This window comes from Gracilinanus agilis, chromosome 1, assembly GCF_016433145.1.
Source record: "Gracilinanus agilis isolate LMUSP501 chromosome 1, AgileGrace, whole genome shotgun sequence".
NCBI classification, from domain to species: domain Eukaryota; kingdom Metazoa; phylum Chordata; class Mammalia; order Didelphimorphia; family Didelphidae; genus Gracilinanus; species Gracilinanus agilis.
Genome location: NC_058130.1, coordinates 692,371,583 through 692,383,526, shown reverse-complemented (window position 1 = coordinate 692,383,526; position 11,944 = coordinate 692,371,583). Strand labels below are relative to the sequence as shown.

The 11,944-nt window shown below is 36.7% G+C and overlaps 1 protein-coding gene across 1 annotated transcript in view; it reads left to right on the top strand.

Moving 5' to 3' along the window:
* Positions 1-11,944, top strand: part of COL22A1 (collagen type XXII alpha 1 chain) — a 506,948-nt gene that overhangs the window by 450,271 nt on the left and 44,733 nt on the right. Inside the window, exons 46-47 of the mRNA XM_044684460.1 lie at positions 3,119-3,172; positions 4,705-4,758. Of these exons, the coding sequence (XP_044540395.1) occupies positions 3,119-3,172; positions 4,705-4,758 (108 nt within the window). The remainder of the gene's footprint in view (positions 1-3,118; positions 3,173-4,704; positions 4,759-11,944) is intronic.

Sequence of the window (11,944 nt, the reverse complement as noted above, 5' to 3'; positions counted from 1 at the left end):
AGAGAGAGAGAGAGAGAGAGAGAGAGAGAGAGAGAGAGAGAGAGAGAGAGAGAGAGAGAGAGAGAGAGAGATTGAGAGAAAACCAATGTTTTCTAGGCACATTAACAATAAGTCAATTGGGGGCAATCCCCTGTGGCATACAAGTTTATATTCAAAATACTTGTTTTCAACCCCCCAAAGTTCAATCAGTTATACTCCAAAGTTTCTACTGGATATTCTGATACTGTGGAGGTTTCTTTAGACATCCTCATGGAGCTTTCTTTAAACAATTCCTCTTCTAGATTCAAAGAGTTATTGAGCTCTCTTCCCTGAAATGTTTCTTTCTCAAAAGATTTTTTTTGTTTTTATGGTAATTATACAATCCCTATGACAATTATACAGTAGGCAATGGTGATTAAGTGACTTACCCAAGGTCACACAGCTAGGAAGTATTTGAGGCTATATTTGAATTCAGAAGCTCCAATCTTTGGGCCTGGCTTTCAACCTGCTATTACTAGAATAACTAATATAATTCTAATAATAAAAAGAAAACAATTATATCTCACATATTTATGGTATATAAAAATACTTGATCTTTTAATTTTATTATATAATTTATTATATATCATAGTTATATTATATATTATATTATATCTAATTTATATTATATATATATCAGGTAGATAAGTCAGATCATAGATTAAATTGTCCATTTTATAGATGAAGAAACTGAACCTTGGAGAGATTATATCACTCAAAGTGAATTATAGCTTTTACATAGTATCAGCTGGTAAGCCACAAAGGTACAACATCACTTCTTTTTTTTTTTTACTCTGCAAAGCTCTTTCAACTATACTTTTGCACATGATGGACTGGGTGTTTATTAAGCACTTACTATATGCCAGGCACAGTGTGGTAAAGGATTTATTCAGGTTTCTATCACAAGTCACTGATGGAATAAAGATGCAATTGGACATTCTCTGATTCCATTGCTCATTCTTTGACTGTCCACCCATTGGACACTGTGCAGGTTGTATTTTACATAAGATAAGAAAATTACTTAAAACAGAATGACCTTTTGAAGTTGGTGCTGGACTTGGACTAGGGGAAAACCCAAGTTGTGCCACTCACCAGCCATGTAACCATGGACAAATCTTGTCCTCTTTGCTCAGCCTCAATTTCCCCATATTCAAAATAAAGAGGCTGAACTAGGCACTTGTTTCTTAAAATTCATTCCCAAACTAGAAGTCTGGATTACAAATTAAGCAGGCATTTCTATTAATTACTTACTATATGCAAAGGATTTTGCTAGATTCTGGGAGTACAAATACAGGGATGAAATAATCCCTGCCCTCAAGGAGTTTGCATACAGAGTTGTGATTTCCTTCATCAACCCTCAGTTTCCCAAAACACAATCAACCATATCAGAATGACTAATTGCCACAGCTCCCTTGAAGCTTATTTCCTTTTTTTCTTAAACCCTTACCTTCTGACTTAGAATCAATACTGTATTTTAGTTCCAAGGCAGAAGAGTAGTAAGGGCTAGGCAATGGGGGTTTAGTGACTTGCCCAGGGTCACCTGGCTAGGAAGTGTCTGAGGCCAGATTTGAATCCAGGATGTCCCCCTCTGGACCTGGCTCTCAATCCACTGAGCCACTCTGCAGCCCCCTTGAAGCTTACTTCTCTTAGTATCCCTCTCCCCCTCACACCCAGCCTCAAGTCTAAAGGCATTAGTTTATCCTATAAAAGATAGGTTGTGAGAGCCTCTGACAGTTGGCTCTGAGAAAAGTAAATCTGATTAAGGTCTCTGGAAGCTCTAAATTTGACAAACCAATCATTGTGTCCTACTCTTCAGGCCAGTGCCTCCTCCTTCCAGTTAAAGACCCAGCATCCTTGAGCAAACCTGACTCATGCCTGGAGGATTTTTCTTTGTCTCTCATTCCATGCTACCTTGGCTGCTCCACTCCTTTGTTCTTGGGGGCCTTGCCAGATAGATGGAAGTTTTCTTCAATGCTATTTGTTCTCTGGAAATGAAAACCAAGTTCTTTAGTGTCTGTTGAATATTCAAGAGCCAAGCAGCTGACAATTTTTAGGGAGAGCTGTTGAGAGGCTGACTGCCTTTATGGTCTTGAGTCATCACTTACTTTTATGAAGTACATATTATTTCGCATATATAGACCCTAATTTCTTCATCCATAAAATGGGTGTAGAAGCACTAGCACTATTGAGCTCTAGCGTTGTGAGCATTATATGAGATAATATATGTCAAAGTGCTTGGTAAACTGTCAAGTGAGTGGAACAGTGGAGGGGGGGTGGGGAATAACAAAAACACTGTTTTTGAAAGCAGAAGACCTGGATTAAAATTCACCTTTGATAATTTACTATGCAGGTCACCCAGAGCAAATTATTTCACATTCCTGGGCCTCAGTTTCCTCATCTGTAAGAGAAGAGGAATTGTAAAATAGAAGGCCTCTGGATTTCCCTTATGATCCTATAATCCTATCTACTAGTTTAGAGCTTTAAGGATTTGTAATTTTATCCTCGTAGGCATTTTTCTCTACCTATGCATGTCTCACTCTCTGCATTCCCCCATCAATGATTTAATGAGTTTCTGTGGAAAAGAAATCCATCACCTGGTTGTCAGCCTCCTGGTCCTGAAACTCCTCAGTGAGCCAGGCTGGTCTTCAGGTAATGGGCACATTGCCAGGTGCTATTCAGAGCCTTCACAGTCCTGGCTGAGCTTGTGTTGGACTGCCAGCCCTCATCTCATCCACACCACGAGGGACAGCAAAGGAGGACTTAAGTGGAAGCTGATATCATTATTATAATTCTACTGATTGCCTACACATCATTGTTACTGGAGTTGAACCCACGTCTGCACTCCCTGTTGTTTTTTTGTTTTTGTTTTTGTTTTTGTTTTTCCCATGCCTGAAAGTCCTAGAGGGAAGCATGGATGTGTTTCAATAGTCCTGGCATGGACCTGAGTGTGGGTGACTTATGGAGTCATGTCTGTTCAATGCCACAGATGAACAGGAGACTTGATTGTTCTTACAGCTACTGGGATTAAGCATATCCTCCAGCTCTGGGAGGAAGTCTTCCTTCTTGTGTTCTTTCTATGTCTCTTTTTTTTACCCCTTAGGGGACAGTTGGTGCCTCAGGACCTGCCGGCCCACCAGGAAGCCCAGGAGTGACAGTAAGCCTTCCACTACAGAGCATTCCCTCATCTGAAGAACAATCATGTTGAATGAATCACTAAGTTCTATCCATTCTGCTTCAATAATATCTTTCCTGTCTATTGCCTCCGTCCACTTCTGCTGACATTACCCTAGCTTAATCCCACATCCCTTTTCATCAGAAGTAATAGAAAGCCCATGAAACTGATCTCTCTGCCTCTGGTTTCTCCCCCTTCCATTTCCTCCCCCCAAAATACAATAAACAGTCCCACATCTTAATACATAATTCTGATGATATCCCTTATCTACCCCCTGAAACTGTGGAAAGCACCACTTTTCCTGTCAAATAAAACACCTTTATTCGTTTATCTTGGCATTCAAAGTCTGCTATAATCTAGTTCTAATTTGTCTTTCTGACTAGGGTCAAGAAAGCAGTCTTTGTTTTATTTAGTTCAGTATAGTATAATGGGAAGCAAAAATGGATTTTTAGTCAGGGGACCTGGTTGAGGATCCTGAAAGTTGACTCTTCTACTTAATATCTGAGTGACCTATAACAAATCATGGAATCTCTCTGGTCCCCAGTTCCTTTATCTATAAAATGAGTGAGTAGATCATAGTTTCTCTCTTTCTTTTAAATCCCAGGCCCATCTGGCAAATTGGTGATGTCTTTGGACTTCTCCAACTGTTTTAAATGAATAAAACAAGATACATAAGATCACAAAGGAACTACAGATATCAAAAGATCTTTAAAAAGACAATTCATGGACCCCTGGAAAAGAGCCACTGCTCTAGACAACCTGTAAGACCCTTCCAACTCTAGGTTCTAATTTCATACATAGAATCATAGACCTTCAGAAATGAGAGACCTCGAAAGTTATCTAGTCCAATTCCTTATTCAGACATCAATTCCATTGATGGCACCCATGCCAAGCAGCCTAAGAAAGGTTTCTTCTATAAAGTGGCATTTTAGCGAAGACTTGAAGGAAGTCTGAAGGTAGAGATAAGGAGAAAAAATATTCCATGCACAGGGGACAGCCATTGAAAATATTCAGTATGAAAATGGAATGTCTCATTCAAGCAACAATAAGGAGCCCATATCATGGATCACAGATACATTGTTGGGAATGAAGAATAAAAAGATTTTAAAGATAGGAAGAGTTCAGGTTGTGAAGGGCTTTGAATGCCAAAAAGAAGAATTTATATTTGATCCTGCAGATGACAGGAAGCCGCTGGAGCTTACTGAATGGGATGCTGACATGATCAAATCTGAATTTTTAGAAGATTGATTTGATAATTGAGAATGGATTGCAGTAGGGAGAGACTAGAGGCAGAGAGGCCACCCAGAAGGCTATTGCACTAGTCCACTCTGACAGTGGGAATTTCAGCAGTAGCATATGCTCTGGATCAAATGCATTTCCAAAGCTTGGTGTACATTTGTTCCCAAAGAGTCTTCTGCCAGAGCAGACGATGACCTTAATGATCTGAACTAGTTCTTCTCTGGTAAGTGCATAAAAAATGAAAATAGTGCATCCTTGTCTCTGGTCTTTTTCAGGGTAAAGATGGTCCTCCTGGTCCCCAAGGCCCACCTGGATTACCTGGAATTCCTGTAAGTAGCATTTGATTATTTATTCCTTTTAAATCTTTCAGACTTTAGCACTACATTGTGGTACTAGAGCAGAAAAATGTTCAAAGTGTCAGTGAAGAAGAGAGGAATTTAAAATTGAGACCTTTAATATAGCCAGCCATTACTCTTGGAGATTATATGTCACTACCTCTGCTACTTACTAGTTCTGTGACCCTCAAATCATTCCATCCCTGATCCTCGGTTTCCAAATCTGTAAAATTGTAAAAATACCTTGAAGTGTGGTTGTGAAGTTCCAATAGGAAAAATATATAAGGTTCTTTTTCAAACATGAAAATGTTATATAAATATTACCTGTATACTATTATCATTCTACATAATGATATATAACAATATAATTGTCATGCATATATAACAATTATATGTATATAAATATATATATATAAAACAAAGCTAAATAACAATATTTCGTATTATTTAACAGGGTATTCTTTTTATTACTACACTCTTCCTCCAAAAAAAGCTTTTTACTTTCCTAGCTCTACAATTCCAGTTTAACAAACTGATTCTCATAGGATATGGTTCGAGTAGTTTTACCGTTCTGGTCATTGTCCTCTAGACATAGCCCAACTTAATCAATGTTCTACCAAACACAGTGAATCCTCTTAGTTGTGGCTCTCCGTGGCCAGCCCTTAGACTATTGTTTCCAGTCTGCCCTACTCCCAGGAAGTTCAGAGTAAAATCAATAAAAATTTAAGACCTAGCTCAACTGCTACTTTTTGCAAAAAGCTTCCCTAAATCTTCTTAGGCAGAAAAAAAATTCATTCTCTACTGAATAAATATAGATAGTACTTTGTATTCTCATAATACTACTTTCTCATTCTACCTTGCAATACATCTTGTGTCATGTAAACTGTGGCCATATTTTATCTTTCATAGTAGACAAAAATTCCTTGAGTCAAGTACTTATTCTATCCACTTTTTGTTTAATTTTGTATAATTTTTTCTAGATTATATGCCAATATAATTTTTAACCCTTACCTTTTGACTTAGAATCAGTACTAAGCCTTGGATCCAAGGCAAAAGCTCAGTAGGAACTAGGCAGTTGGGTGGGGTGGGAAGGTTAAGTGACTTGCCCAGGGTGACACAGCTAGGAAGTATCTGAATCCAGATTTGAACTCAGGACCTCCTGTCTCTGGGCCAGCTCTTAATCCACTGAGCTATCTTGCTACTGCTGATACAGTTTTAATAATTATTTTCTGACATCTTGCAATCCATGTTTTTCTTTCTCCATCCTTCCCAAGACAGCACATAATATGTAGGTTTTATATTTATTATACAATATATATTTTCAGTGAAAGAAGACATATATTACTTATACTAGAGGAAATTTCATGGAATAAATAAAATGAAGAATGGAATGCTTCCATCTTCGTTTAGAGTCTGTCAGCTCCTTCTTTGGAAGGGCATATCCATTATACTAGTTAAAAGTTCATTACATCAGTGGATTGAGAGTCAGGCCTAGAGATGGGAGGTACTGGGTTCAAATCCAGCCTCAGACACTTCCCAGCTGTGTGACCCTGGGCAAGTCACTTGACCCCCATTGCCACTCTTACCATTCTTTCACCTAGGAGCCAATACACAGAAGTTAAGGGTTAAAAAAATGAATAAAATAAAAATAAAAGAGTTCATTACACCCAGTAGGTACTGGTACAGATTTATTGGTCAATGGAAAATGTTTTGAGCACATGTTATTCTATTCTTATTTTTGTAGGTGTCTGATCCCCTTAAGTTATATCTTAGCTCCATGAGAGCAGAAACAGAATTAATTTTCAGTTTAATATCCCCAGCAATGGATAGGGAATGTAGAGGTTAATAATTAAAGAGATAATCAATAATAGAAAAATATGAGTAGAATATGAATGCCAAATAGGTAACAATAAAAAACAATAATAATAAAAAACACTAATATCATGTTATCAGGAAAAGGAAATATCCTGTGAACTTAGAAAGCCTCATAAGAGGGGAGGGATTTCTTTCCTTGCACTATGAATAAGACTTGGGCCAATGTAAAACAGTAGAAAGAGATGTCTAGGTAAGAAAAATTTGCAGGACTTAGAATATACAATGTATGTCCAGTGGGGAGGGACAGACAGTGAGGAGTCCAGGATGAATGAGGGAATTATTTCTGTTTAGTAGCTCAGTCATTAATTATTTATGTCACTCCGGACAAATCACTTACTCTTTTTTTAGTCTTTGTTGACTCATCTATAAAATAAGAGAATTTCACTGGATAATTTCTGAGCTTCCCTTTAGAGCTAACATATTATGGAGAGAAGGCTAGAAAGGAAGCAGAATGCTGGTGGTCCTCCAATACTAGACTAAGGAGAAGGATTTTATTGTGGAAGAAGTTAAGTGTGAATATATGAACTGTGGATTTTACTACTCTTGACTCTTTTATTTCTGATATTAAGAGCTGACATTTATATACAAAGATTTAAGGATATTTTAAAAAACGTGTTGATATCTTTTGTTTTTCTATTTTATTTTCCAGTAAATCACTTCCCTTGCCTACCCAGATATCCATCCCTTTAATCAAATAAAATTTTTAAAAAGAAGGAAAAAGCAATTCAACAAAACTAACCATTGCATTAGTTAAACCTTACAATCATATAAATTATATAAATGCATATGTGTCATATAATATATGTTATATTATATAAATATATAAATTGCATTAATACAATTGTGTAAAACCATATAATATAGGCGGTTGTTCCATATCCACAGCCATCTTCCTCTGAAAAGAGAGGTACTCACTCATATCTCTTCTTCCGGGCTAAGCTTAGTCATTAATAGAAAAACTTGAGTCATAACATGTCGTGGCTTTCCATCAAACTGGTGTAGCCATTGTTCAGATTTTTTCCTGGTTCCTCTTGCTTACCTTTGCATTAGTTCATAAAAACCTTCTCATGCCTCTGTATTTATTGTGTGTTCATTTTCATAGAGCATAATGATATACCATTGCATTCATGCAACACACTTTGTTTAACCATTCTACAGCCTTTAAGCATATATTTTCCCCCAGTTCTTTGCTACCAAAAAATGATAAAACATTTCCTTACCTCTCGATTTCCTTGGATTATACACAGTGATAATTTTTTGAGTCAAAAAGTAACATTTTAATCAATTTAATAGTAACATTACAAATGAGAGAGAGAAATAAAAAAGAAAGAAGAAAATAGAGGGGATAGGAGAAGCAAGAAAAAGAGGGGAAGAGAGGAGAGACTCATCAGAACCCTGGGGTTTATCCAAGTATGGGCTCAGAGAGGAAATGAGCTAAACAGTTTCCATGGATAGAACCCCAGGTCTGGAGTCAAGGATATTTGAGTTCAAAATCACCCTCAGATGCTTACCAATTGAGGTGACCTGAGCAAGTCATTTAACCTCTGTTTGTCTCAGTTTCTTCATCTGTAAAACAGAGGAAACCCTAGTACCAATTTCTTAGGACTGTTGTGAGGATCAAATGACATATTAATTGTAAAGAGCTCTTAGCAAAATGCTTGGCAAAAAATAAGCCTAATATAATAATGTTTATTAATATTGTTATTACATGATATGCATGATAATCTATGAAATATTTAGAAGATTCAATCAGACAGGCAAGAAAAGTATAAGGAGAGCAAAATTTTGTTAGAACCAAGGGAAAGTACATCAAGGAGGAGGGAATGGTCAGGAATATCAAGAGGGACAAAGACCATTTAAATTTGATAATTAATTTGACATTAAAGAAAATATTGTTGGTCTATCAGGAAGTATGTTTGCAAGAGAATGAGGAATGAGAAGGTGAGAAAGTGAAGGCAATGCTTGTAGATGGTTTTTTTCTTGGCTCTTATTGGCTTTGGAGGGGAGGAACAAACTAAGATCCATTTTGAGTCAGGAGTGTCCTGGTAAATGCTTAATAACAGACTCCAAATAGCATTAAGTTTAATCTCCACCATTAACACCTCCTTAAATCTAGGCAAATGACCAAGTTCTAGGTTGTAGCATTTGTTGATTTATGAAGTGTAAATACAGCTCACACTGAAAATTTAACCATCAAGTCTCCAAGTTAGTTCTAACTAATTCCAGCAAAGCCCTGTTTTTAGTGGACAGCAGGATTGAGTGATGGTGTTCTAAGGATGGAGGAGATGTGGGCACATCTGTAGACCTCATGGAAGGAGGCAATGGATAGAGAGAGATTAAAAATATGGGAGTTTTTAGTTCTGTATCCCAAAGGAATAAAAAAATAGGGATGGGTCTATTTGTACACAAATATTTATAGCTGGGCTCTTTGTGGTAGCAAAAAATTGGAGACTGAGGAGATGTCCCTTAATTGGAGAATTATAATGATGGAATATTATTGTGCTATAAGAAATGATGAAATGGTTGATTTCTATAATAACTAGCAGGACTTAAATGAACTGATGCAGAGTGAAATGAGTACAAGTAGGAGAACATTGCATATAGTAACTAAAACACTGTGGGATGATCAAATGTAATCGACTTTGCTACTAATAGCAATACAATAATCCAGAACAATTCTGAGGAACTTATGAGAAAGAATGAGAAAAAGAACTGTGGGAGTAGAAAAGCAGAAGAAAAAGATGATTTATCACATGTTTATTTGGGTATAAGATTTAGAGTTTTGGATTTAAAAGATTGCTCTATTACAAAAATGAACAATATGGAAATAGGTTTTGAGTGATAATACTTGTAAACCCAGTGGAATTGCTTGTCAACTACTGGAGAGAAGAAGGATGAGGGGAGGGAGACAACATGAATCATGTAACCATGGAAAAATTATGTGTAGACTTGTTACTGGAATAAAATAAATAAAATGTTTTTAAAATAAAACTTTAAAATATATAGTTTTATAAGTAGATTAAATCACATCTTTTGCATATTCAAGCACTGTTTCATAGGTCCTTCATATGATTATCTTAATAGTATCCCCTGAAAAAAATAAGAAAAACAGGTCTATCCTTCAAGTTTAACCTTAATATTCTCTCATCTGCTAGGTTTTAAGTTTCTTGAGGACACAGACTTTGTTTTATTAACATTTACAACTGATCCTAAACCTAATGTAGTATTTTGTTCACTAAATATAATACCCACTAAATAAACATTTGATGAATGAATGACTGTATTCTGTGATAAACATAGATCCAAAGGAGTAAATCTATGAAGACCTTATTAAACACAACAAAATTCTGCTTTCTTCATAACCCATTTCACTGATAACCCCCACATGATGTTGCGGACTTAGAGACATCCATAGATTGCAATGTGGCTGTTTCTCTAAGTGCCTCATGCTGACTTTGATAAGAAATCTGTGCTCATCCCTGCTGGAGAAATGTTTTTTTTTTTTCAATTGCACATCGTTTATGCTCTTTTTGACTTATCAGTCTAGAACTCTTTCTCTTTACCCTCATGTTTTGGAAAACAAACTTTTAATTTAGGGGAAAAAATCAATAACAGTCTCTCTAAAGAAATCCTTACTAGTGAGCTGGGGGCACTCAGTTCTGACATATCTTTAGAGATACATTAAAACTACATGGCAGAAGTCTAGGTGGCAATTTATTGACAATTACCATGAGAAGTTTCTGTCTACTGGCAATATGGGAGTTAGTTTTTTATTGTTTTTATTGCTACTTTTTGTTTTCATATTGCCTATTTCCCCAGAAAATCCTTTACATAACCCCACCTCATCCCAGCAAACTTTCATTATAATGAAAACATTAAAATGAGAGGAAAAAACAATATTCAGAGAAAATAACCAAATGACTTTATCCAAGTCTAATATGTAAAAAAGGGGGATAACTAAATGAATCAGATTAAGAACAATACAGTTCTCTGTCAGATAACCTTTTCCTTCTAAAGACTCTTTTTTCATTAATCCGTATCACTATTTTTAAATTTTACCAAGATGTTTTTACAACAAGATCCTTACAGTTTCTGTAATCCAGTGCTCCATCCACTGTGGCCATTGACGTGAGTAGGTGACTCTTATAAACTTAAAACAATATGCCACATGTGTGGATCTGTTTTTATCAACTGTAAAATGTCCAAATATCTGATTTGGGCTAAAGACAGTGAATCAACTAACCAACTGTATTATTAATGTGCCAACTATGTACCGTGCTAGTTCCTAAGGATATAGAGACAAAATGATGCAATCCTTACTTTCAAGAAACTGACATTCAAAGAGGATAATGGCATGCATGCATATGTCTACATAGAATAAATAAAAAGAGAAGATATACAAGATATTTAAATGCAAGATTGTTAGGAGTATTCCAAAAAAGGGTTCCCAGGGTGTTTTTGATGTTTGGGCTTGAGCCCCATCTTTTTTGGGGTTGCATTAAAGTTCTGAGTGTCACTTCTTCCCTCCCACCCCACACTAAAGAAGGTATCATTTGACAAATATATGTGTGTGATATATATTCACATACATGAAAAACTATGCCATGCATCCTTCCATTTATCACTTCTTTCTCTGGGTATTTACAGTTATTCTTCAAATATTACTGTTGCTGTATATAACTTTGTTCTGGTTCCACTCATTTTATTTTTCATCATTTAATGCAGGTATTTCCATTTTTTAAAATTAACCTACCCTTCATTTCTTACTGCACAATAATATTCCGTCACAATTAAATGGCACAACTTGTTCAACACCAATCCAATAAATGGGCAACCATTCAATTTCTATTTCTTTGCCATCACATAAGAGGGCTGCTATTGTAAGGATGGGGGATGGGACAAAAAGAGCCAGAAGAAGGCTGTTGGGGACAGTTACTGACAGTTGAGACCAGAGAGAATTCCGAGTAATTCTCCAGAGGAGGAGGGAGAAGGAGGAACTTCCAGCGGAGGACTGAGGGAGGGAGGGAGGAGAACATCTCAGCTCGAATCCAGTCCTGAGGGCTTCCTGAGGATCTTTCTTTGGACACTGAAACCCCAATTCCCTGGTCAAAGGCATCCCATCGCTTCTCACCCAGCAAGACTTCAATCATCGAGTTAGCTAAGTTTCTGGACTCTATTTTGGGAGCGATCTCTTGGGCTCCTTCCCCCATAATCCAACCTTGCTGAGAGACCCTTTCTGGTTTGACTTGCAATTATAGAAAAGGATAGAAATAGAAACAGAAGAGAAGAGACAAGGGGGGGGGGG